This window comes from Nicotiana tabacum, chromosome 19, assembly GCF_000715075.1.
Source record: "Nicotiana tabacum cultivar K326 chromosome 19, ASM71507v2, whole genome shotgun sequence".
In the NCBI taxonomy this organism is placed as follows: Eukaryota; Viridiplantae; Streptophyta; class Magnoliopsida; order Solanales; family Solanaceae; genus Nicotiana; species Nicotiana tabacum.
In genome coordinates this window covers 115,337,132-115,362,344 of record NC_134098.1, presented here as the reverse complement: position 1 = coordinate 115,362,344, position 25,213 = coordinate 115,337,132, and the positions used below count along the sequence as shown (strand labels likewise).

The 25,213-nt window shown below is 37.0% G+C and overlaps 3 protein-coding genes across 3 annotated transcripts; all 3 read right to left on the bottom strand.

The window, feature by feature from the left end:
* Nucleotides 1–3,806: 3,806 nt before the first annotated feature.
* On the bottom strand, nt 3,807–5,554 carry LOC107788221 (uncharacterized). Its single transcript, XM_016609896.2, has one exon. The coding sequence runs from the start codon at nt 5,517–5,519 to the stop codon at nt 4,131–4,133; it is 1,389 nt and encodes a 462-aa protein (XP_016465382.2). The 5' UTR covers nt 5,520–5,554; the 3' UTR covers nt 3,807–4,130.
* A 1,007-nt stretch (nt 5,555–6,561) lies between these two features.
* LOC107788225 (pentatricopeptide repeat-containing protein At3g49170, chloroplastic-like) lies at nt 6,562–9,394 on the bottom strand. Its single transcript, XM_016609901.2, has one exon. It carries the CDS (start codon nt 9,360–9,362, stop codon nt 6,807–6,809), a length of 2,556 nt encoding a protein of 851 aa, XP_016465387.2. The 5' UTR covers nt 9,363–9,394; the 3' UTR covers nt 6,562–6,806.
* A 628-nt stretch (nt 9,395–10,022) lies between these two features.
* LOC107788226 (uncharacterized) lies at nt 10,023–23,638 on the bottom strand. The gene is made up of 18 exons (XM_016609902.2): nt 23,285–23,638; nt 22,986–23,132; nt 22,808–22,898; nt 22,368–22,486; nt 21,471–21,661; nt 21,156–21,366; nt 19,532–19,772; nt 17,865–18,304; nt 17,237–17,363; nt 16,841–17,040; nt 15,897–16,264; nt 15,645–15,744; nt 15,349–15,567; nt 14,150–14,389; nt 12,386–12,595; nt 11,230–11,499; nt 10,907–11,110; nt 10,023–10,660 (listed from the first exon to the last, which is right to left on the bottom strand). Exons 1-18 carry the CDS (start codon nt 23,417–23,419, stop codon nt 10,505–10,507), a joined length of 3,669 nt encoding a protein of 1,222 aa, XP_016465388.1. The 5' UTR covers nt 23,420–23,638; the 3' UTR covers nt 10,023–10,504.
* Between the last annotated feature and the right edge of the window lie 1,575 nt (nt 23,639–25,213).

The following is a 25,213-nucleotide window of genomic DNA, read 5'->3' as shown; positions in this document are numbered from 1 at the left end:
TTTTTTTTTTTTTTGGGATGTTCCAAAAAGAATGACCTCTTTCTAAATTTGGTAATAATTTAACTTAAACTTACAATTCTACCCTTAATGAGAAACTTTTATAACCACACAAATACTCCGGACCTCTTTTCGACTTGTTTAGGACCACAAATTCCAAAAGTGTTCATTTTTTCTTAAACTCCGTGTCCAGTCAAACATATTCACGTAAATTGGAACGGATGGAGTAATATATTTGAAACTTATAAACACAACTGACGCATAGATGGATGCCAAAAATTGCTTTTCTTGAAAGAAGATGGAATACTGAAGTTACTTGCAGTTGAGTTCTGGATAGGATGAGCAGTCCAAAACTATTAGCAAAGTATGCTGCTGGCTTCTAGGCTTTAACTTCAAATATAAATGCATTTATACTTCCTCAAGTAACGTTGCTTACTTGCTTAGCACAAATGCCATATATCTTTTATTGCCAACAGAACTTCAATGTATTGATTGGACATAAGTTTAATTCTATAACCATAATTTTCAAGAATTTCAAGAAAAATCATACTCATATATAATCATAATTTTCAACAATTTCAAGAAAAATCATACTCACAATGAAAAACGAAAAGGGCTACCAATTCAGCTAATATGGATAGTTTAACAAAGGCATCACCCAATACAAAACCTTAATAAAAATTTATCTGGAGCATTTGATGTACATTATGTGTATACTCTTTCCTCTTTTCTTTTTTTATTTAAGGCCAGATAAAAAGGACAATTTTAAATTACCAACTTCTTTCTCCAAATAGTTTCTTCCTCCTAATTGTACCATTCAAATTATTTCACAAATAATTTTTCCATGGTTTACCGTGGATAAACAATATTCTTAGTTAATTTCTTCAACTTATGCTTCAAGCGGTGTACCATGACCATCCCATCACTTTTCCTTGAAAAAATTAGTGGTAAGAAAAAGGATCTAGTTGAATAAGTTAATGCATCAACTCAATTGACACATAACTCATTCACATGTGCAGATAATATGTTTGCAAAAAGATTTAGCTGATTAAGGTAATGCATCAACTCAACTGGCACATAACTCATTCACATGTGCAACTAATATGTTTGCTCACATCTTAAAAAGAATCTAACTTATTACGTTAAAAGTATCAATTCATTTGACGCATAAATCATTGGCAATTGCAGATACCGTGTTTGTTTATAGTTTAAAAGATTATAGAGCATAAACAAAGCAGTCAATTACAGAGAAAAAGAATGATAGTTTGGCATACATTTATATATATCCTCAAAAGAGTTTGAACCATCTTGAACCTGCAAAAAGACAACCTTCATGAGGAATTAAAATAGACAATCCACCCTCTAATAATGAATCTTTTGGTAGATAAAGAAATATATACATTATCCGAGATATTTCAATTTATAGAGTTCTCTAACATACTAACCTTATATTACCTTTTGAGAATTTCATTTATAGTATAATGATAAACATTTGAATATTAGTGGCCTTAATTTCCTCAAAAGAGAAATAGATAGAGAAATATCGAAGGTAAATTAGTGCACCTAGTAAGTTTGAAGAAATTAATGATAAAGTGAGAACATGCTTCAACAAGAAATAAGCAAATATACAATTTGGTGCACAAACATCAACATATTAAAAATATCGAAAAAGAAATTCCTAAAACAAACTCTAGTTTTCATCACCCTCCAACCGCGGACCCCCCTCTAGGGCTGGCAAGTGGGTCGGTCCCGGACCTAAACGAGTCAAGTGGGCCGGTCCAAGCGGTCTCGGGCCCGGTTTCGGGCTCGATCCCAAATTAAACGGGCCAAACAATCCCGGGCTAAACAGGTTTTTTGTAGGGATCGAGACCATCAGGAATTCTAGATTAGTCCACTTTCTTAAAGGAGGTAAATTTAATTGGATTATATGCATCAGTGCTTTATGCAGCTATCCATTAGGAGAAGCTAATATTTTAAGCGTAATTTTTTCAACAATTAACATTGATAAATTTTTCCCCTGACTTCGTAACATCAAAATGCAGGATATGTATTTTAGTGAGTGTACCTACAGTAGAATAAATAAAGATGAGAAATAATCACAAAATTCATGTAATAGATAAACCTGCTTCAAGTTACCATAAATCTCTATCGTGCAACCTTTAATTTCATAAAAATCCTCTTAAAGGGAACAAACCCAACTACAAAATTTAAGCAAAAGACCAAAATAACAAAATCTTAAAATGAAAAAGTGGCAGTGTAAGAAAGAACGTCAACCTTACCCTTTGTTAGGCTTCTATATTGTGCAGCTAGTGCTTAGAGCCATCGGACGTGACTGTTCTACTGCAAAGATACAAATTATCCTTTTAACATGTAAAAGTGCTAAAGTCAAAATGGCTACTCAAAGAATAAAGAGAAACTGCATAATACATATGTTGAGGATTTATATATGGCAACTTCTTTATTGTTTGTTTTTTTAGTTCAGATTGAACCAGGAATTAGGATACCCCAACGAATATTCATACAATTTCTGCCAATTATACTCATCTATATAGAGTGTTATTACGACAGTGCAATAGTAGCATTGTTACAGAAAAGTCATCTTTTAATTCAGCTTTGTTTGCTCATTGTTGCATTAAAAGGGATTTTTTTTTGTCCGGCGACATCAGTCAATATAATTTGCAGTGCCTAGGCCTTCTGTTAGCAGCTTTTTTTTTTTCAATTTGATTATTTTTATGATTGCAAGAGAGAATTAGTAAATATGAAGGGGACCGGAAGAAATTGACGGGTGATGAAAATGGAGAATTACTTTTTCCATCGTACTATTATCAGTGTGTGATGAGAATGAAAATGACAAGTATGAGAACATGTCCAATGAATGGAAGTAGAAATAAGTGAGAGAGGCAGGAGTGGCTGAATATGTCTTCTACTGAAATAATAATACAAGTAACAATTGAGAAAAGTTTTGAATGTTGAATCTGATTCAGGATCACATGTCTATAGAATCACCTCCAAAATTTTTGTTGATAGGTATTCTGAAATGCATTTTGATTTTCTAATTTCTTTGAGTTTCTTCTGAATAAGAGAACTTACAGTCTGCTTTGGTACTGCATTTTGATTTAATTTTCTCCATTTTCAACTTCTTAGGAGAAACGAAAAGTTAGAAGTGAGCTTCGAATAAATCATGACGCAAAAAAATAGAAAGAGAAATCGTATCAAAGCAACAAATAAAATTTTTCAGCCCAAAATTTTTATTTCTCCTTCCCTCTATAGACATAACAATGTCACCATAGAACAACAACAACAATCAAAAATTCAGCCATGAAATTAAAAATTGTTAAGAGATGTCGAAAAGGCAAAGAAAAAAAGAATAGAGAGAGGATTGAGAGACAAAAGTATTCTTGAAAGTCCGAATATCTGAAAAGGGTCAACTTTAGTGTGTCCAATGGAACACAACACTTTATGACATAGTGAAATTATATTTATGCCCTTGGCCGACCTCACTTGCCTCTTCTATATAATAGAAATATGTTTATTTATATATAATTTTATTTCCTAAATAGGTTATAAGTACATTTAGAATTCAGAATACTATAGTAAGTCAAAGAAGAAACTCTACTGTTGTGTCGATCCATGACCACGTCTTTCGACTCACATCCATATTTTTCTTTTTCTCTTCTTTTTTAGTAGGTAATCAACAATTCTTGAGAAAAAATTCTCTAGAAATAATACTGTTGGATCTCCCGGAGGTATGTGTAAAGACCAAAGTAAAGTATTCAATGGATAAGAAATAATATTAGATAAACCGGAGATTCTCGATAAATTACACCAAAAGAAGGATCTTGATATAATAAAGCCAAATTGATGGAGATCTCAAGGATCTTACTTAAAACTCAAATAATAAATATTACAAATTATTAAAATAAAAGAACACACAGCAAGCAAAACCGATCACTTTGGGGAACATACATAAAATTATGGCGAAAAGGAAATGGAAATACTCGGGAAGGAGGATGAAAAGGAGTTATAAGTCACGGAGATGGGGAAAATGATTGAAGAGAAGGGTTTGAATATTAGTAGTAGGTTGGTGGGGTAGATGTTGACGGCGGTGGAGGTGAAGCATAGGTGATTGACTATTAATACTTCATAGGTGGCGGAGGTGAAACATAAATGGGTGTTTGCTTGTAGTACGTTGGTGGTGGAGGTGAAGCATAGGTGAGTATTTGCTCGTACTTCACAGGTGGTGGAGGTGAAGCATAGGTGGGTGTTTGCTTGTAGTGCATTGGTGGTGGAGGTGAAGCGTAGGTGGATGTTTGTTCGTACTTCACAGGTGGTGGAGGTGAAGCGTAGGTGGGTGTTTGCTTGTAGTATGTTGGTGGTGGAGGTGAAGCATAGGTGGGTGTTTGCTTGTAGTACGTTGGTGGTGGAGGTGAAGCGTAGGTGGATATTTGTTCGTACTTCACAGGTGGTGGAGGTGAAGCGTAGGTGGGTGTTTGCTCGTACTTCACAGGTGATGGAGGTGAAGCGTAGGTGGGTGCTTGCTCGTACTTCACAGGTGGTGGAGGTGAAGCATATGTGGGTGTTTGCTTGTAGTATGTTGGTGGTGGAGGTGAAGCATAGGTGGCAGATTGCTCGTACTTCACAGGTTGTGGAGGTGAAGCGTAGGTGGGTGTTTTCTTGTAGTACGTTGGTGGTGGAGGTGAATAATATGATGGCGATTGTTCATAGGTTTTTGGTGGAGGTGGTGAATTGTAAATTTTAGGCGACTTGTAGTACTTTGTTGGGGACGGAGACTTATAGTAGTACTTTGAAGTAGTTGGGGACTTGTAATAATGCTTTGTGGGAGCAGGTGACTTGTAATACTTGGTTGCAACCGGTGCCTTGTAATAGTATTTTGAAGGAGTTGGTGACTTATAGTAATACTTTGAAGGAGAAGGTGACTTGTAATAATACTTTGATGGAGCTGGTGACTTATAGTAATTCTTTGAAGGAACAAGTGACTTGTAGTAATGCTTTGAAGGAGTGGGTGACTTGTAATACTTCGTCGCAACCGGTGACTTATAGTAGTGCTTTGAAGGAGATGGTGACTTGTAGTAGTGTTTTGATGGAACATGCGACTTGTAGTAATGCTTTGCAGGAGCAGGTGACTTGTAATATTTCACTACAACGGGTGGCTTATAGTATTGCTTTGAAGGAGCAGGCGACTTATAATATTTTGTTGGCAAGTGCGATTTGTAATATTTTATTGGTGACGGCGACTTGTAATAATCGTGCTTCGAAGGTGATGGAGATTTGTAGTAGTGTGATGGAGAATGTGCAGCAGGTTTCTCAGGTTTCTTGTAGTAAGGAGTGGGTACATCATACTTGGATGGAGATGGTGATTTGTAGTACTTCTTAGAGTTGTAAGAAGGTGAAGGAGAAGTATAGCCATAAGAGTAATCAGCAACAACAGTGCTGGCTACTAAGCAAATTGCCAAAGCAGCTGTTAGTAAGGGCCATTGGCCCAACTTCCCTAAGCTTGTCATTTTGATTTGCAACAAACTATTGCTGGAAAAGGGAAGGATATAACTAAGACTTGTCTTGCATATTTGAGTAGAGAGCTCTGGTTTTTATAGGCAATGTGACATACTTTTGGACATTAATGTAATAGCTTCATGGTTACCCACTAAGCAGAGAGCAAAGTACAAATAAAGACTTGATCAGTACATAGTGGGAGGCATTATCTGGTGACAAAATAATTTAAATAAGAAATACTCAATAAAAGTATAATGATAGCACAAATTAGCTAAAGATTGACTATTTCTAAACAATAAACAGAACACAGAAATGGGGGCATTTTCTTTGTTCTTTTTACAATGCTAAAATCTGTAAGTTGACTTATGATATAGAGTTTGACATTGCCCCCATCTCCAAAGAAAAGCAAAAGGCAAACAAAAATGTAATGGTTTTCAGCACATTGTGTGCGCTTCTATACAAACAAAGTCTCCATAAAATCAGATGTCAAAGTCATCAGAAAAAAAAAAATGAAACGATAAACATAACGTTTACAGAACTTTTATAGTAACAAATATTTTGTGTGTCAAAAGCAGAACTTGTTATCAGTTTGGTTTGGATTCAGATCAACTACTTCTTTTACTTTTCGGATGAATACCAAACGGAACCTATGGATAATAAGCCAATTTCAGTACAACAGATCTCAGGAGATTAAACAAAAGCAGGAACCAAAATAGATATCGACATACATTACTGTCAACTGATAAGGTTTGACTGACTTTGCTTGCCGAATTTATTTGGGAAACCAACGAGCTTGATCTTTTTTGCTTCGGCTCGTATACTGACATATTCACATTTTTTGCTCAGATATGCTTAATAACAAATGAGACAGTAACTCATATCTCTCTCGACTAGATAAAAAACACAAAAGAAGTAGAGCATAGGGCAATGCCAAACATGTTGCTGAAAAATCAGTCATCAGACGACCTATGGTACATGAAGTACGGGTGTTTTCTTCAGAACTTCTTCAATGGTGCTCCTTATGATCATACTCCAATTCTCTAGTTACTGAAATTTTCAAAACTTCGCTTTTCTCATTACATAATGCCAGCTGGGGTAGACAAAATACAACATAAAAATGAATGTGCAAATCATATGGTTTCATTCTGTACTTCTCTACATGATTACAGATACATGTTTTATAGCACTATGCACATCTGTAAGTTGCAACATACTAGAATGATTTTTAGTATTCTAGTCATGTTTGCTACGCTGGTTTGGACGTGCCAATAAGACCATAATTGACAGTTAAAAGACTTTCACCAATAGTCATTGCAGGAGCAGAGTCCATCTTTAATATGGTGAAAACGATTAGAATCTCTAACAATTATCTCTCTTCCCTCCGCTACCGATATAAACTTCATTGCATTATGGCAATCTCCACATACTCGAAGATTTTTGAATATTCTGATGGGCTTTGACTTGGAGTTGGATGTGCTAATAAGACCAAACGCCAAAGCAATTTTCTCACTGTGCTGGAAAAGATATTGCTCCTTTTGTTCATCCTCCACCTCGTGAAGCACCAAGTCTGTGTTGGGTATATAGCCAATCTCCTTTATTTTAAGTGCTACCTTATCTAATTTTTCATATATCTCCTTCGCTCTGGGATGATTTGTGTCGCCTACATAAAACCTGTGGACACTATTTTCAGCTTCTATCCAACTACATCCAGCTTCCTTCACCAATCTCTTTTCTTTCATGTCTTTTCTGATCTTTGCTACCTCCTCCCATTCACCCCTCGAAGCATACAAGTTAGATAGTAAGACGTGTGCTGCTGGATCACTTGGCTCCTGTTCAAGAATCATTTCTGCAGCGTACTTCCCCAGTTGTAAATTGCCATGCACCTGGCATGCCCCAAGCAAGGTGCGCCAAACAAGAGCATCGACATTCAAGGGCAGTGATTTAATAAACTGAACAGCCTTTTCCAGAGAGCCTGATCGGCTTAACAAATCAACCATGCATGCATAATGTTCCATCCTAGGTGTTATCCTGTGATCTTTGGACATTGAATCAAAATATTTCCATCCCTCCTTAACTAAACCAACATGGCTACAAGCTGATAAAACAGCAATGTACGTGATCTCGTTTGGTTTTATACTAGCCCCAAGCATTTGATTGAACAATTCCAAAGCTCTATGGGCAAAACCATGTTTTGCAAAACCTGTTATAATTGAAGTCCAAGATATTACATTTCTATCTTCCATTCTTTCAAAAACTTGAGAAGCAGCCTCTATGTTACCGCATCTAGAATACATAGATATCAAAGCATTGCAGACAGATTGGTAGGACTGGATCCCTGCTTTCAAGACCCGAGCATGGATTTGCTCTCCCTTTCCAACTGCACCTATACTTGCAGCTCCACTCAACAAACTAGCAAACGTGAAAGCATCAACCCCAACTTCAGAGTCTATCTGGCTGAAAAGTTCAAAAGCTTCTGCGGAATTCAGATTCTTTGAATATCCATCAAGTATTATGTTATAAGATACCAAATTCTTCTTAAACAGAAGTTCAAAAGCTGTTCGGGCTTCTTCCATCCTACCAGACTTGGCATACATGCTAATTAGCGAATTCGCTACACAGTTCACAGATGCAAGACCCAATTTCACTGCATGATTATAGATCTGTTCGCCTATAGCAGGATTTGAAAGATTTCCACATGCCTTTAAAAGACTAGAAAATGTAAAATGGTTCGGTTTAACTGGACCTTCTATCATTCTACAGTACAACTCAATGGCCTCCATATCATAGCATCCGCTTTGCACATATCCTGTAATAATAGCAGTCCAAGACATGACATTATGATCAGCCATCTGATCAAAAACCTTTCTTGAATCATTCATAGAGCCATCCATTGTACACTTTGCATACATGTCCACCAAACTGCACCCAACACAAACATCGGAAGACAACCTAGACTTAACCACCCAACCATGCAATTGTCTCCCAAACAAAGACAATCCCAGCTGAGCACAAGCCGATAAAACACCACTAAACGTAAACCTATCAGGAACAAATCCTTCAGAAACCATTTCCAAGAACAGCCCAACAGCATCCCTGTCAGCACCAAGTTGAGAAAATCTAGTAATCATCAAAGTCCACGTGACAAGATTCCTCTCAGGCATTCTATCAAACACTTGCTTAGCTGACCTCAAGTCACAAAACCCTTTGGCAAACAAATCAATCAGTGCACAACCAACACAAATATCAGACTCAAAATACCCAGTTTTAACCACAAACCCAAATATCACCAACCCAATCCACCCAAACACTCCGCTACAACACGCCTGAATCACTGCAGAGAAGCAGAACTGATTCGGGTACTCCCCAAACTCCACCATATCAAAGAAAGTAACCACAGCTTCTAACTCCATACCACAATGCGCGAAACAAGATATCATGGCACTCCAAGAGACTAAATCTCTCTTCTCCCCCATGTTCTCGAAAATCTTTTTAGCAGTTTCCCAATTACCCATTTTAGCATATAAACTTATCAACGAGTTAAGAACAATTGTGTCCGGTTCGAGTGATAAGTCATTGAGTTTAGAGTGTAGAAGTTCACCGAGCTGGAAATTTCGAGTTCTGATGCAAGATTTGAGAAGAACTGTACAGGAGGTGAGGTCAGGGGTAAGACCCATTTGGGAAATGTGATCAAGGGTCGAGATTGCTTGCTTGAGGTTTCCAACATTGGCTTGTCGAATCAAACGATCCTTCAGAGCTTCGAAATTAGGGTTTCTTCTGTGAATTTGAAGGGATGTGAGGTTTTTGGGGGAAGGAGGGATGAGTTTGGCGGGAGAGGGAAGAGTGAGAGTTATCATTATCTATAACGGCTTTCTTCCTTGTATGGTGCTCAAATTATCCTATTTATATAATACCTCAATTTAAAAAAATAAGATATTTCTTCTTCTTATCTTATATAATACCTCAGTTTATTCGAGGGCTTTTTGTATGGCAATATTTGATCGGAAACCAAATTAAAAAAGAAAGTAAGATTTTTGTCACATTTGAGAATTATTATTAGAAATTGCTATCTAAACATACTGTGACATTTATAAAATGAAAAGTTTAAATTAAAGTTTTCAAATATAAAAGGATATCATTCTTTTTAGAAAAAATTAAGTAACGGGAAAATTAAAATGAAACTAATGGAATAACAACAACAACAACCCAGTATAATCTCACTAGCGGGTCTGGAGAGGGTAGTGTGTACGCAAATCTTACCCCTGCCCTGGGGTAGGGAGGCTATTTCCGATAGACCCTCTGCTCCCTTCCTCCAAAAACTCCCCCCACCTCGCTCTTGGGGGAACTCGAACTCACAACCAAGAGGTTGAAAATGGAGGGTGCTCACCAATGGAATAACAAATAGTACAAATTATTACCTTAATCCAATGGAACAGAATACTGACTTCTAGCCACATTTAGCCATGCCAATAAGTTCATAATATTAGCAACATGTAATAGAGTTGAACTATTAGCTATATGTGAAACGTTTGTCTTCAGTTTCAAATGAAACGTGTACATTTAGAATTCCTTTTGTAATATTACAAAGAATAACAAACAGTTCTCCATCTACATAAGGAGAAGCCAATAAATAAAGCACTAAGGTGCCACTTCATAAACATTAAAGATGAGAATAGGAGCAACAGATTTACGAAGCATTACATTGCATATTCATGCCACTATTACATCTTGTACAGATTTGTGATAACATATTAGCACTTTCCCTAAGCTACAAAAAACTGGCCAATATTTCATGGTACACCACGAGGCTGAGGTCCAAGGATAGCAAAAGATCCACTGGTTGGCGAAACAAGTTGAAGTCGCATCTCATATCTAGCTTATGACAACATGCCGCCACTGATGATGCAAAGTTAAATGATACCGATCCAAGTTTGGCAATCAACCAAGCTTTCAGTTCTTCCAGCAAACTGTTTCAGGCAATCTATGGAGAACTAAGACCCTATTCCCTGCGGGCTTTCTTCTTCAGTTTATCCTGCACACGGTACCTTTCTCGTCTCTCTTCTCTCTGTCGCTTCTTTGAGAGTTGCTCTTCCTTGATCCTTTCTGCTTCAAGTGCTTTCTTCTTCTCTCCTTCTTTGAGCTTGCGCTTTTTCATCTGCAAAATGCATTTAAAACGATGGGAAACATACACCTCATATCCAAATAGATATAAGCTTGACTGACAGTAAAAAATTACATAGTAGAGAGGCTAAGAGAACTGTGTCACTTATGGACTAATTAACCAAATAACTCTTTACGAGCTCATAGCTGGTATTAATTGACAAGTGACCACAACCTATACACCCACAAAAGTACTAGTAGTAAAACCGAGCGTTCACTGCTCCAGTTGGAGAGAACATACCTTCTCATGCTGAATGAGTCTAAGATGTTGAATATTAGCAAGAACTTTACGCTCATGAGGTTCCATCACCACAGCCCTCCGACCTTCCAATGGTGGTCGCTTCCGAGCTGGAGTATCCTTGGGCTTAGAGGCAAAGGGGAGATCTTTTTGTAATGCTTTGGGAATTACCAAGGGGTTGAACTTTTTCAGCTTTCGTTCAATTGGCTGCGGGATCAAACAACAAGACAAGCAGAGAGGCATCTGTCAGCAGGAAAAAAATGCAACACAAAGACTTTGAATGTAATTAAGAAGTTATTAACAACGCCTGAAATAACTTGTTTCACCTTATATAATGAATCCTTGTTAAAAGGCACTGGCAGATTATGTTCTCTCCTTAATTCAGCAACTGTTTTCATTCCTTGCCAAGTTTTGTCGCGAGGCTGTAATGCTGTTGTCAACGGATTGTAGAAGCTAGGAACTTCAACTTGAGTCCAAGCACGCAAGAAAACGATGTCACTCATGAGGATCTTATCCTCAAATGTGCATCTAGCAATGCCTTCTTTGGCATTACCACCCTTCTTCTTGGGTTGGTTACCAATCTCTTCTTTAGCAGCCTAAGATTAACACCAACAGCGCAAGTAGGGAAAAGATTCAGGAAACAAGAGTAAACCAACCCCTAAACAGGAAGAACTACTCCAACTACATCTCCACAACTTTTTCTGCTGGAATCACTTTGCATTTTGCAACATGTGCAACTTTTAGATATGGCACCCTAATCATCATCATCCAAACAATGTGACAAATACAGTTAAGAAAATACCAGGTCTATGCTAGAATTTACAAGGACCACAAACTAATGCTCCATTGGAGCCCATGGGTATCGAGAGAAGAGAGTCCAGAACAAACCTCGAATGAAAAACAGAGCAGGTAACCATGGATGAAGTCCCCTTCTTCCCCTGGTTACCCCACATTGCACCTTTTTCTTTTCAACAAATTTATCTTTGTCATGTGTGTAAGTCCATGCTTTGTCAGAATATTCAAATACTAAATATCTTATGTCTCAACAAGTCAACACGTGTAATTATTCTTTTCTTTCAATCAGCAGGGGTCAGAATTTCCAAAGTAACATTTCATACTGTTTATTCCGCTGATCAAAATTTCTCCAATACCATCAGGATGTAATTTCGTTAAATTGTGTTGAACCCAGAAAATAGTAAAAGAAGATTTATTTATTTATTTTGAGAAGGTAACATTTAAAAATAAAAAATAAAAAATTAATACCAGATTGCTTGATAATGGTTAAATATTTACAGAAAAAGAGGGAGCGAACATGAAAAGTTGGTATCTAGAGGAAGTAACAAGAAAATATATTCTTCTCGGCTTGATTGTTTTATCTAAATAAGTCCTGTCAATTTACAGTCAAGCACGAGTATCCATAGCTAGAAAATCAGGAAGCAAAGCGAGACAGCACTCAAATGATACTCAAAAGTAGGAAACTACCTTTTTCACTTGCCCGCGAATTCCACTAACAGTTCGAACAGCTGCACCTTCAAACCTAGCTATTTCAAGATCTGACGTGAACATGTCCTTGATAAGTGCTGTCTTCTTGAATATCTTACATGGGTGACCAACTAACTTGATCTTTTTGACTATTCGTGCTGCATGGTTGAACTCTAGCACAGTTGCAGTGGCAGTGATTCTAAAGGATGCCTGAAAAGATATAAAGATGACAAAGGTAGAACAATCAGGATCAACCTGTATTTGCAGCAAATTGACTGCAGATCTCCCACCCCCTCTCTCTCTGCTCCCCATCCCCAAATCAGCAAAAAGTAACCAGAAGTTAGAAAAAAAAGGAATTTGTTCTTTGATATAGCATAGGATTGTTTATTGATAAAGCTTCTCTCAGTTATTAATTATGAAATTGCCTCACTATGATATAGCATAGGATTTGTAAGCTCTTCAAACTTTACAATAGTTACCAAGTTCTTCTAAAGAATTGAAAAGGAGCCTGACAACACTTAACACAAATCCAACTTCATATACAATCAAAGAAGAAAATCAGAACATGAAAAACACCCTAGCATTAATAGAGTCAGATCCTTACCAGAATGACTATACACCTTTCACTATGCATAAATCAATAGCCAAGGACAGCTTTACACATTGCACATTATGTTACATTCTCAAAGTTTCAAGTAAAAGTAGAACATCACCTCTAGAACATGAGACCCCACAAGTTGTCCAAGCTCCGGAACCAAAGAACTCTTTAGTGGAGGGAGTTGTGAGATGAAGCAAAATACAAATCAAATAGATGGGCCAGGTGATGAGTGCACAACCACAGAATATGACCATATAAATTATGTTATCACTTCTAGAACATGAGACCCCATAAGTTTTTCAAGCTACAGAATTTCTCTCTAGGTGGAGGGAGCTTCTCAAAAGACGGGAAACTTATCTACCATGAGGTGAAAGTTTTTCTTGTATAGTGCTAATGAATAATCAAAGAGGTAGTTAAGAGACTAAGATGTGAACATGACAATTTTATACGTATCGAATATAAACAAATAGCAAAAAAGGACTTCAAACCTTTATGACAGAGTAGAGCACTATCAATCATGGTAAAGTGACCAACCTAAGTTAGGAAATTAAGAGATTGCAAGAAAGAAGTCTAAGGCATATTTAGGAGATTGCAGGAAAAAGGCCAAGCATGAAGCAATGAGATAAACTGAGGCAGTAAAATGTTATGCAAATCATGCAATAAGTATTTAAAGGAGACTACGATCCAGTGAAGACAAATGAATCTGTACTCACGGATGATTCTTCCATCTATGGTTAAACATATGGTTCCCAATTAATTTGAGGACACTGGTTAGGGACCTTTTTTTTTTATCATGGAGAAATCCTAGAGGGCCAGTAGCGCAAGTTTGGCCCACCCTCCTCCATCTTTCTTCACTTAAATACCAAGCTTTTGTCTATGGCAGTGCTCGAACCTGTGGCGTGCGCCTAACCCACACCATCGTGCATTGTGCTCGTACCACTAAATCAAAGACCTGGGGGCGCTTGCATTGCTAGACTTGTAAAGCTAAAATTTCTATCGGTAGGCAAAATGGGAAATGGACCATAACAAGGTTAGCTTGGTACTTGCTGAATACATTTCCAGCCAACTTTCCATTAAAGAGGCCAAGGCACCTAAAATTGACACCTTACCTAATTGTTTGACAAGTACTTAAAAGCAATCATAGGCATCTATAACTGACACCTTACCTGATTGTTTGACAAGTTTTGAACAGCAATCATTCCAGTGTGTGGAGGCACAAGAGGACCCCAAAACATTGCCAGACAATGCATGTGTTCAGGAGTGTACTTGAGCATACGATGACGGCCATTTTGATCCTCAATAGCATAAATAGGTACAGTTTGGTAGCGCCTCCATCCAATAGAAACAATAATTGGATCCCTAGTCTTCAGCACTTTCTTGTGCCACCTGTGCCGCTTCAGCCGAACCTGAAAAAAAAACAGTTTTTCCAGTAGTATCAGAATGCAACTAGACACTCATTCAGAAATCATAATTAAGATTTTCCATTCACCACTATGATTTACATACCAAATAAGGCCTTAACATTGATAAATGCTAAAATACACCACGATGCATTAACTTTTACAATCATGTCTTTTATGCTAGAGAAACATTTTTCTTTTTCTATTATGATTCATGCTAGCATACTGCAAAAATAATTGACAGTGGCAGAGCCTTTCACTCCTTTTTTTCAGTAGTCTCTTATACTTGCAGATAAGCTGTTGAGTAACAGGGACCACCAGTCAGGGTCTTATAACCTAAAGCTGTCACATGTTCAGAAGTTTGCTAGTTAAAGGGGATTTACTTGAAACAAGGAAAGCTTTACACCTAGCTAAACCTCAATAATATAATTTTGACAAGAGGTGTAAATATCTTATTACCAGCAAAAGATATCCTTTTTTTTATCAGGGACTAGGAAAAGATATCGTGTTAATCAAACAAACCTAATGGACATGCTAGTTCTTCCTGGGGCAAACTAATGGCTTTCTTTCTGTTAAAAAAAAACTATGATAGGCTCCCAAAAAATTGTTTCAGGTTACACTTCTCTCTTATGACCCTATCTGAGCCGTCTGGTGTGTCTTCTAGCGTTCATAATTCCATAACTATGTTATGGCCTCTCTGACTGGCAATTTATAATCCATCCATAAAACCTGTTCATAACTGACAGCTTATAATAAAATGTTCAAGTTTTACTCATAAAAAAATTGGAGAGGAGAGACAAACTTCTTTTTGGTAAGGTGAGACAGACTTCTAAAGAAGTGAATAAGAGTTCTTTGATCTGTTTATATAACAATTGGATGGAAAATTGAATAGCCATCTTACGGGGTAAATAAACACTAAGAGGAAAAAAGAAACGAATTGGACATAACCAAAGAGGAGCTTTTACCTGCATGTATCCAACATTTTCTTCCCCAAGTGCTAGACCTCCAACAAGAATAGGATGGCAAGGATCAAAATATTCGACCATCTCAGAGGGGACATCATGAACTTCTAGTCTAAGATAAGTTCCTGTTCTGAAACCTTCTACCTCTATCCGAGTGTCCTCATCAAGTTCATTCAGTGCTGCTAAATTAACTTGTTTCCGAAGCTCTACCTCCTCCTTCAACTGTGAAAATAGGCATGATTAACTCAAAGTAAAAGTATTCCCACTTTATGGTTGGCTGTAATTGACAAAAAGCTCACCTTATCATAGTAGCCATTTCCATCAGGTTGACCCCGATGAGACTTTGTGTCTGGTTTGATATCCTCATCCTCCTCATTGGAGGAATCAGACCCACCATATGTACATAGAAGTTAAGCTCATAAAACAAATTGCAATGACAAAGCAGAAAATCACACATAACTGTTACTAAAACCCATCATAATTTAGGGAGAGCAAAAATTATTTGATGATGAATGAAGATAAAAAAAGGAAGGAAGGTAACAAAAGGATATTGAGCATCAAATTTTGCACGAAGTGCTAATTTCTTTAGCTTACGCTCCTCAATTGCTGATTCATCATCCCTATGGGTCATGTCACCAGTTCCAGCATCACCTATCGCATGGCTCTCATACTTCTGACCTGTTTCCAAGTCTTCAAAATCACCAAACAGATCCTCTCCATCCTCACCAGCATCACCATTACCATCGACATCTCTTGAGCCACCTCCACGAGCCGCTTTGGACCAGCCTTTGCTGACAAAACGACTACGGATGCTTTCAATGGATTCTTGGCTCTTCCAGTCACTCTGACCTGCAAAATTTACAAATTTGGAGCAGTCCTCAGCATCAATATTATCATCATTCACCCGCTCTTCTGGTTTCTGCATAAACAGATGCAATAATTAGACAGCTCATTTCAACTCCTACCAAAATGGTAGCAGTAAAATAAAAAATGACTACAACAGCGGAAGAGCTATATATAATTGCATTGAGAAGATTGCAATTTCTTTGGTCCCTCAACTATTGATGAATACAGTTTTGGTCTATTACTTTCAATCTTTTGATATGTTTGGTTTGGTCCCTCCACATGACTATCATGTCTTCTGCTACAGTGAAGTCATTTTGATACTTCCACTGCATATACTTTAGAACAGCAAAGCAGGAATGACAAATTTAAAGATATTAAATCACTTTTCTAAATCAAGATACCCTCAAAATACAGGGTAAAAGACATGGAAGTCACATGATTGAGCCATTAATAATAACTCTCCTTTGTCGATCTTTTAGACTAAAGTTAACAGATACTCTTAAATCATACCCTAATTATATAAATGATGATTCCATTACGCATATTTCATCAAATTTAACACTCAATGTGCTGGATATAACATGGGCCAAAAGCAAAACTACCATGGGGCCAAAAGCGTTATTATTTGATGTGCTGTATAAGGACAAACCTTAGTTCCTTCCCCTTTTGGCATGAAGAACTCAGTATCACTATCATCATTTTCAGTGCCAAGCTGCAACCCAGCTTTAGTAGTTGACTTGGATTCAGTTTCCCCATATACAAGCTGCATAAGATTAACATTTTGGCGCTCACGTGTCCTTTCCAACAGGAACTCTTTCCATCTTGAAGCATTGCCCATGTCCTCTCCAACTAAAAGAAAAACAAACGGATCCCGTAACAAATGAAAGATTTGGAGTAATTAGGAAAGGGTTGGAAAGAATACGAGCTACTTTACAGCAAGTTAGGAACTTTACTTACACCAATGCCTAGAGGATGATGAAATATTAAATGGAGATCAAAGTACCCAATGGATGATGCCAATACTAAATGAAGATCAAAAACCTACCATCTGCATCGAAATCATCATCTTCCCCAGAATTTTGATAAGCTTCATTTTCCTCATCAGTGTCCTCTATATCATCTTGTGCTTCCTCGTCCTGTTCATCCTCGTCACCATCTTCTTCATTATAATCCTGGATCAAATGATATAGCATAAATACAACATACACGCATTTCAAACTCCAATTCCACCGCAATTTGAACCAGGATATATGAGAGAGTAACTTACTAAGTTCAGTGCATGTCAATAAGTGAAGATGTAACAACCTATACAAATTAATCTTAATTAACATGTGAACAATAATACGCTGCTAAAGTTTACATCAATGATTAGAAAGGGTAATTGATGAGCTTTAGAAAGCACTGTGTTCTCTAAGCAAAGATCCCCCCGGGAAACCTGGCACACTTCTCAGAGGCTCTTACAGAGGTGGAAGGCAACAGGTTTATTAGATTTCTCCAAACCAGAGAAAAAGGAGGCAAAAGCTTCCATGGTACTAGGTAGCGCTCTTCCTCCTAAATATTCTGGTACAGATACCCGTCTTCTTGATTTTTATCCGCAATACACAAACACCCCATAGACAAGATGAGGTACAATAGGAAGGACAGGAACAAGACCATGAATGTCATCAGCTTACCTTTTCATCAAAATCATTATCATCATCAAAGATAGCTTTTCTTCTCATCCTTCCATCATGGAAATCAACATGTTCCCTGAAACTACTACTGGATCCTGGGTGCTTCTCAGATCCAATAGTATTTTCTTCCTCCGAGCTATCATCAGAAGTTCTCTTCTTTGAATCCCTTGAATGAGTTCCCTCTAACTGTAGTTGTTCCAACTCATTCAAATCTTCAACATCATCGTCTTTATCTGATTCCCCGCTGTTGAGTTCTAACCCAGACTGATCTCGCTCCGCAGGCTCCAAATCATAAGTTTGATCAGCTTCAGGATTTGCTGAGGAAAGAATAGGTTTTTTCCCAAAAAGGGAAATAAAACTATTTTCTAACTTCTCATCAATCGAATATTTCGTGTTCTGAAGTGACTTAACTAAAACCTCGCCAATATCGTTGTCCTTCCCTGATTACAAAGATAATACTGGTCAGTGGAAAAATGACTTGCCAAAAGTCGTAACTTTAGAAAAAAACCATATAGCATGTAGGAAAAAGGTGATCTCAACATCCAATAATTTGGTCATCCAAAATTATTAAGAAAACTAGTCGCAAATCCATGCATGACACAGGTGAGATGTTTTATTAATATCCATGCAAGGTAAAAAAAAAATCGTGCTTAACTTAATCCTATTCTTCTCTTATTATTTACATATATTAGTTTCTATTGTCATCCACCTAATGTTGTCTGATGAATGTATATAATATTTTTCTTAACAACATGGTAGAAAAGTGATAGTGACATAATTCAATTTTTCTTTTCAACTGGACAGCTAAGTAAAAATGCACAGAATCCAACAAACTACTATTGATCATAAGGTTATCAATGACCATTCCTATCCTATTGATATCTAAGCAATGGTAAAAAGGCATATTCAATTGTTACAACATATTGGAATTCTCAACAACTTCTAACACCATCTAAGCAAATAGCATACTCCTCCGCACGTTAACATCTGATCAGCAGTGTAGCTTGGCTCTAGTCAAGAGTTCTTCATTGTCCATTATGTGATCCGATATGATACACAAGAGCAGGGGATAAAGAGAGAGACAGACAAAGAAGTTGGGGAAAATGGACGGCACAGACACACCACCACAAGAGTCAACTTATGATCAAAGTTTGGTCCCATTAAGTCGCTTGACCGATAATAAGTAGAGTTTACCCAAAAATTATGATGAGTAACTGATTGAATGGAAGGAACCCAGAGCAAGCAAAGGAAGGCAATGACACTCAAGGCCTATTAATTGGTAATAGAAGCAAATTTAGCTACAACGAAAAATGAGCTACAGAAGAGATAGCATTCATCAAGAGAGCTGAAAAACAGGATTTCTACTTAAAACCGCGTCTTACACATTTCTAAATGATCAGTGCTGCTAAAGAAGAATATTAATCAGCCAACCAAACTCTTTTCCCGAATGATGTACTATATACAAAAATATCAACTCAAACTATCAAGACACAAGTAAAAACTTAAATTCCAGATATCGGAAGACATCCTGAAGCATATCGCGTATCTTGCTGAACTCATAAGGGAATGTGAATTTCCCATAAGCTAAGAAAATTTGGAATTCTTCATTTTAAAAAAGAAAAGAAAAGAAAATTTGGGATTCTTAATAACATAGTGGAAATTAGTACCGTTGCGAGCCCCAACAGCAGCTGTTTCATCAACCTTAGAGAACTGGACAAAGTGATCATTTATGTTTATATACACAGCATCTTTGTCGTAGAGAAGATCACCCAATCCCGACATGGGGGCATAAAACAGTTTTTCCTTGTCCCTTAGCCCCTTCTTCTTGGCAGCAGATGGTAGAGGGCACGGATCAGCTAACGCTGTTATACCAGCCAAACTATAATCACCAACACCAGCAATATGCACCTGGTCATATTATGAAGCAGTTTTAGAATATGGACAAGAGAGAAATAAACTGTTAACTCACTAGCTGAAACACCTTAACAAAACAACTAGATAAAAATAAAATGACACTGTCCTCGCTGTTATACCAGCCAAACTATAATCACAAACACCAGCAATATGCACCTGGTCATATTATGAAGCAGTTTTAGGATATGGACAAGAGAGAAATAAACTGTTAACTCACTAGCTGAAACACCTTAACAAAACAACTAGATAAAAATAAAATGACACTGTCCTCACATGAGTCATTATACAAGTCATTGAGTTTTTATCCCAAAGGCATCTTTTTCCGATCTTTTCCACTCTGTTATGAAAGGTCCATCATTTTTCACCCTTTTACTAGAACATCTACCAGTAGAATTCACGAGCTTTTTTGACAATCAAGTATTATTCACAATTGAAATACCCAAGCACTAAGCTAGTGTTGGACGCTACAAAAGGTTCCTTGTACAAAATCTGCAAAAGATTGATCGAGTCTATCATATTTTCCTTCTCATATATGACGCTACGTTTACGCCAAAAAGCCAAAGGTCCTAAGCACCTTCAGTGTTGTCAAAGGCTCATTTAGCTTAAGCTAGCTCGGAAAAGCTCAGGGAGGGCGCTTCGCGTTGCTTAAGTTGTGCTTCAGCCTAAGGCAAGGCACTAAGACATGTTATCCTGAATCAAGTGGCACTAAACAACAAACATAATCAGAAATGTATTAGCTATAAAGGAAACATCATGAATAAATTTGTTACTTTGTTCTTGAATTACATCTATACTTTTATTTTTTACCTTCATTGCGCATTTTTTTACTAAAAGCCCACACTTTAAGTTTGTTTTGATTAAAGCCCCAATAAACCTAGAGCACTTTTTAGAGCTTTTTATCTTTGACAGCACTGAGCACCTATACTTCAAAATATGTACTGTTGTAGTCTTGTCTTCAAAGAACCTTCTATTCTTTTCATTCCAAAAGGTCCACACTCTACAGGCCGGCATGGCTCTAGAAATTTCCCAAACTAAAGAGGGAGTGCCAACAATTATATCCATTAGATACACGATATGCATTCGAATGTTAAGTGTGATGATTTTCTCTAAGTCTTTGAACCAGCTCCAAGGCATTGTCACTCTTAGAGTTTATCTATTTGTAGCCCGATAGAGCCAACCAGAATTCATAAGACTTTAGGCATATTGCTATGCGATCTCTCAGCAGCTATATAACTTGCAATTGACCTCAAAGGACATGAATCTTTGCTTTAACCAGTTCTTAGTGATATCACAATTTTACATCACAAGTAGCACTAAAGGTTATTCTCTGACAAATAATTGAAAAGAAAAAAGAAATAAAGCATTCACATCACAGACCTTTGCTCCTTTCATCAAATTACATCCACGAAGATAACCGTACAGAATGACATTCCTGTCACACTTGCTGTCCATGCGCACTTTTTCGGGAGGAGTTACATCTTCAAATCGATCTGCAACAATGTAAGGATGGGACATGCGCCAGGACAAAGGAGGAAACTTCATGACAGAGATAAACCGCGCAAGATTATGCACTTCACGTTTAGAGTACCTACACATTTAAAAAGTTGTTTCAGAAGCTAAATTGAAATATTCCACTAAATTATCGCTGCATGCTACACGTGTCATTTTCAAATATGGAAGCCAGTGACTTACTTCCCATGGATAAGACCAGACAAATAAAATAATTTAGCTCCGTCATATATCTCAGTCCAGAATCTATGCTTTAACCGTTGCTTTGTCTTTTTAAGCTTCTTAACATCCTTGAACTGGTCAAGATGTGTAAGAACGCCCATAACTTTAGGAAATCCATGATTTTGCATTATGTTAAGGAATTCAAAGGTCTCCTGCAAAAGTAATTAAGCCAATCACAAGGTCTACCAACAAATTAATAGCAGCTGAAAAAATTCCTTTTCCTTAGAGGCGGTTAAGTTGGCAGCAATCACCAATAAGTAAATGTGAAAGGTACTAGAGAAAGAATATAACCCCCGCAATTAACCACATTCCATTGGTGACCAAGACAGAAGAATGCAACAAATGGCAATTTTAAGATAACAAATTAAGTTGGTGAAGGAATCAAACTGATACTCCCTCTGCTATTCTGTGAGAGATTTTGATCAAGCACACAATAAAATAGTTAGCATGACTTGCATATTGAAGTGATAGAGTTAGAAGATAAAATTGAAACTAGTTATTGAATGTGATTAGGTGTCATTGTGGATATCATGGTTTAGATTTAATTCTTGAATCTTGAAACTCGTAAAGGATGCATAGTGTTATAATATATTATGATCTCTAAAAGAATTAATAATTTTTGCATGTCATGAGAAAAGGCATGTCAAGTAAAATGGGACAAATAGGATAAATTTGAAAGACAGAAAATTCAAGAACATTACATTAATGATAATAGGATCAGCGTATAATTAAATCTCACCTAACTCACTCTGAATCCATCCATAGATTAGAGGAGTTGCTACATACTCAATGAGAGAACACTAGAACAATCTTATATTATCCTATAGTCTCTCTCATTCTTAAAAAACAAAAGCTCACCATTTCAAAGCCATAGCTACCATCAATGAGAAGTAATGCCAAATCCGCAAACTTTGCCACATCAATCATTCCATTGATATCATTTGGACACTCTATAAACTGCAAACGTCTCTGCTTACCTACAGATTCACAAATGAATTCGATAATTTTCCAATACAAAAGAACCAAGTAAACTAAAATAGAATTTGGTTATCCAAGTAAACTAAAATAGAGTATGGTTATGGCAATGCTGCATGTATAGCTATTTTGTTAATTGATTAAGCTGACACCTTATTTTGGGACCAAAAACAAAAACATGTCTTACTTCTAAATATTACCAATATTACCAAAGGCAAATTGCATAGAAAAGAACCAAAATATGCTTTCGGGGCTTTAAGAACAAGGCTCAAGTAAAGTAAGCATTCAGTGAAAAGGGATGCAAAATTGATGGAAATCCATACCTGACACTATAGTGATGGGACCTCGAACTTCAGGTAAATTTTGCTTCGTATAATGCTTCACAAGAGTCTTAATTAGCAGTGACTTCCCAACCTATAATAGCATAATCCATAAGAACATCAAATCTAAAACCCGACATCTAACCAAAGCTGTGTATGACAAAAACATGATATCAACAACCTTGGGAGGTCCCTGCACTACAATTACATATGGAGCTGGTTCTCCAGTGGACCGGTCAATTGTCGGGACATGAAGCCTCTTCTGTTCCTTCTCTGTAGCTCGTGCTTGCAGTTTCTTTGCTTTTACTGTCGAATTAAATGCAAATGCCTACACATTTACAGTATAAGTCACTAATAATTACAACTATTATTTAAACAAAACTAACACTTCGGACTTGTAGCCACATAGAGTTGACGAACCAGGCACATAACAATATAAGAACAAAAAATAATTAAGAAAATAGAAAAGAATGGGAGTACCTTAGGGTTATGTTGCTTTTGATTTTCGTCGGAAGCACCTTTCTTTTTCTTATCGGACTTTGATTTTTTCTTGGCGGTTGGACCAGATTGACGTGACCTGTGAGATTTGTGTGACTGTTCTCCATCCATAGCCATGGCAGAAAACGGAACTCAGAAGGAGGAGAATGAAAGAGGAATTAGGTTTTGGATGTTCTCCTCGTCGCCGAAAAGGAGGAGTTTCGGCGGCGGGTCTCTCAACGGCTTTAAGAGGCGAAGAAGAAGTGAAGGGGTGAAAGAGAAAAAACTAAAAAGAGGTTTAAAGAAGAGGCGAGTAGACTACTGCAAAAGGGTTTAAGGAGACATACTGCAATAGATTATTGTAGGGAAGAAAAAATTGTATTTATTACTAATGTCTATAAATTGTTATGAAAATAATTATTGTGTATGTACATTTATTACTCCGCTATAGATTATCCATTTAGTAATCTGTTTTATCTGCAAGCAGTGATGTAGTCAGGTTGAAAGCAGCTCAATGAAATGGTTTGCAGCAACTTCTTATTAAACAGGCAGGTTGCAAGCACCTCATGTAGACAGCTTACAAGTAGCTAAATAAAAGCCTTGCAGCTGCTTCCTGAAAAGCGTCGCAGTTGCTTCCTTTCTTCTATAAATAGAGGAGTTTTCAGTTCATTATGTACATAAGTTTGAAGTTTGAATAATATATCAGTTTCTCCCTATACTTGTCTTTACTTTACAATCTTTATTTTATAACAAATGACGCATAGTTAAAGGTCGAGAAAATACTTTGAAAGTATTAGAGGTACGAACTTTCTTTTTCTAAATAATGTCAAATCTTTCTAAACTTGAGTTTGTAGCCCTCGATATATCGGGCAAAAGCTACATGTCTTGGGTGCTTGATGCCGAAATTGATCTTGATGCGATGGGTCTAGAAGACACTATCAAGGATAAAAACCAGACATCAAACTAAGACCGTGCCAAAGCAATGATATTCCTACGCCATCACCTTGATGAGGGTTTGAAAATGGAATATCTTACTGTTAAAGATCCAGTCATACTGTGGAATAATTTGAAAGATAGATATGACCACCTGAAGATGGTCGTTTTTCCACATGCACGTTATGAGTGGACTCATCTAAGGCTACAAGATTTTAAATCTATCAGTGAGTATACTTCTGCCATATTCAGAATTATTTCTCAATTGAAACTATGTGGTGATAATATTACTAATCATGATATGTTGGAGAAAACTTTCACCACTTTTCATGCCTCGAATATGCTCCTGCAGCAGCAATATCGAGAGATGGGATTCAAAAAGTATTCTAAACTTATCTCACATCTTCTTGTAGCCGAGCAACATAATGGGCTATTAATAAAAAAATATAAAGCCGACCTACTGGTTCTTGTCCATTCCTGAAGTGAATGAGATGAACTTTCACCAAGCTAAGCGTGGAAGAGGACGTGGCCCCAGTCGTGGTCGTGGTCGTGGAGAAAACTTTAATCGTGGTAATAATAATTCACCAAAGAACCCTCCTCACCACCAGCAGTGGAAAAAGAAAGGAACAAAAGCATGAAGCGGTGCAAGCAGCAAAGCCAGAAAACGAATGCTATAGATGTGGAGGAAAAGGGCATTGGTCACATACATGTCGTACGCCAAAGCACCTGGTTGAGTTTTATCAAGCCTCCCTGAAGAAGACAAAGAAAAATGCTGAAGCAAATTTTATTTCTGAAGATAATATAGACTTCATGTATTTGGATGTAGCTGATTACTTTGCACTCCAAGGAGGAGAAACAAGTCATATGATCGGTAGTGAATCTGTAGAAATGTAAATATTTTAATTTTGGTTGTTTGTAGTAGATAATATGGTTATATAATTGTTGTACATAAATAAAAGTTATGCTTTGATAATGATGTTTACTATAATATATTTTATT

Bases quoted from the DNA above. Each gene is read 5' to 3' on its own strand.
- LOC107788221 (XM_016609896.2), bottom strand. From the start codon at position 5,519: ATGACAAGCTTAGGGAAGTTGGGCCAATGGCCCTTACTAACAGCTGCT.
- LOC107788225 (XM_016609901.2), bottom strand. From the start codon at position 9,362: ATGATAACTCTCACTCTTCCCTCTCCCGCCAAACTCATCCCTCCTTCC.
- LOC107788226 (XM_016609902.2), bottom strand. From the start codon at position 23,419: ATGGCTATGGATGGAGAACAGTCACACAAATCTCACAGGTCACGTCAA. The intron at 22,899-22,985 runs GTTGTTGATATC...ATGCTATTATAG, and splicing joins TAGTGCAGGGACCTCCCAAG to GTTGGGAAGTCACTGCTAAT. The intron at 17,364-17,864 runs GTAAGCTGATGA...CATTTGATCCAG, and splicing joins ATAATGATTTTGATGAAAAG to GATTATAATGAAGAAGATGG.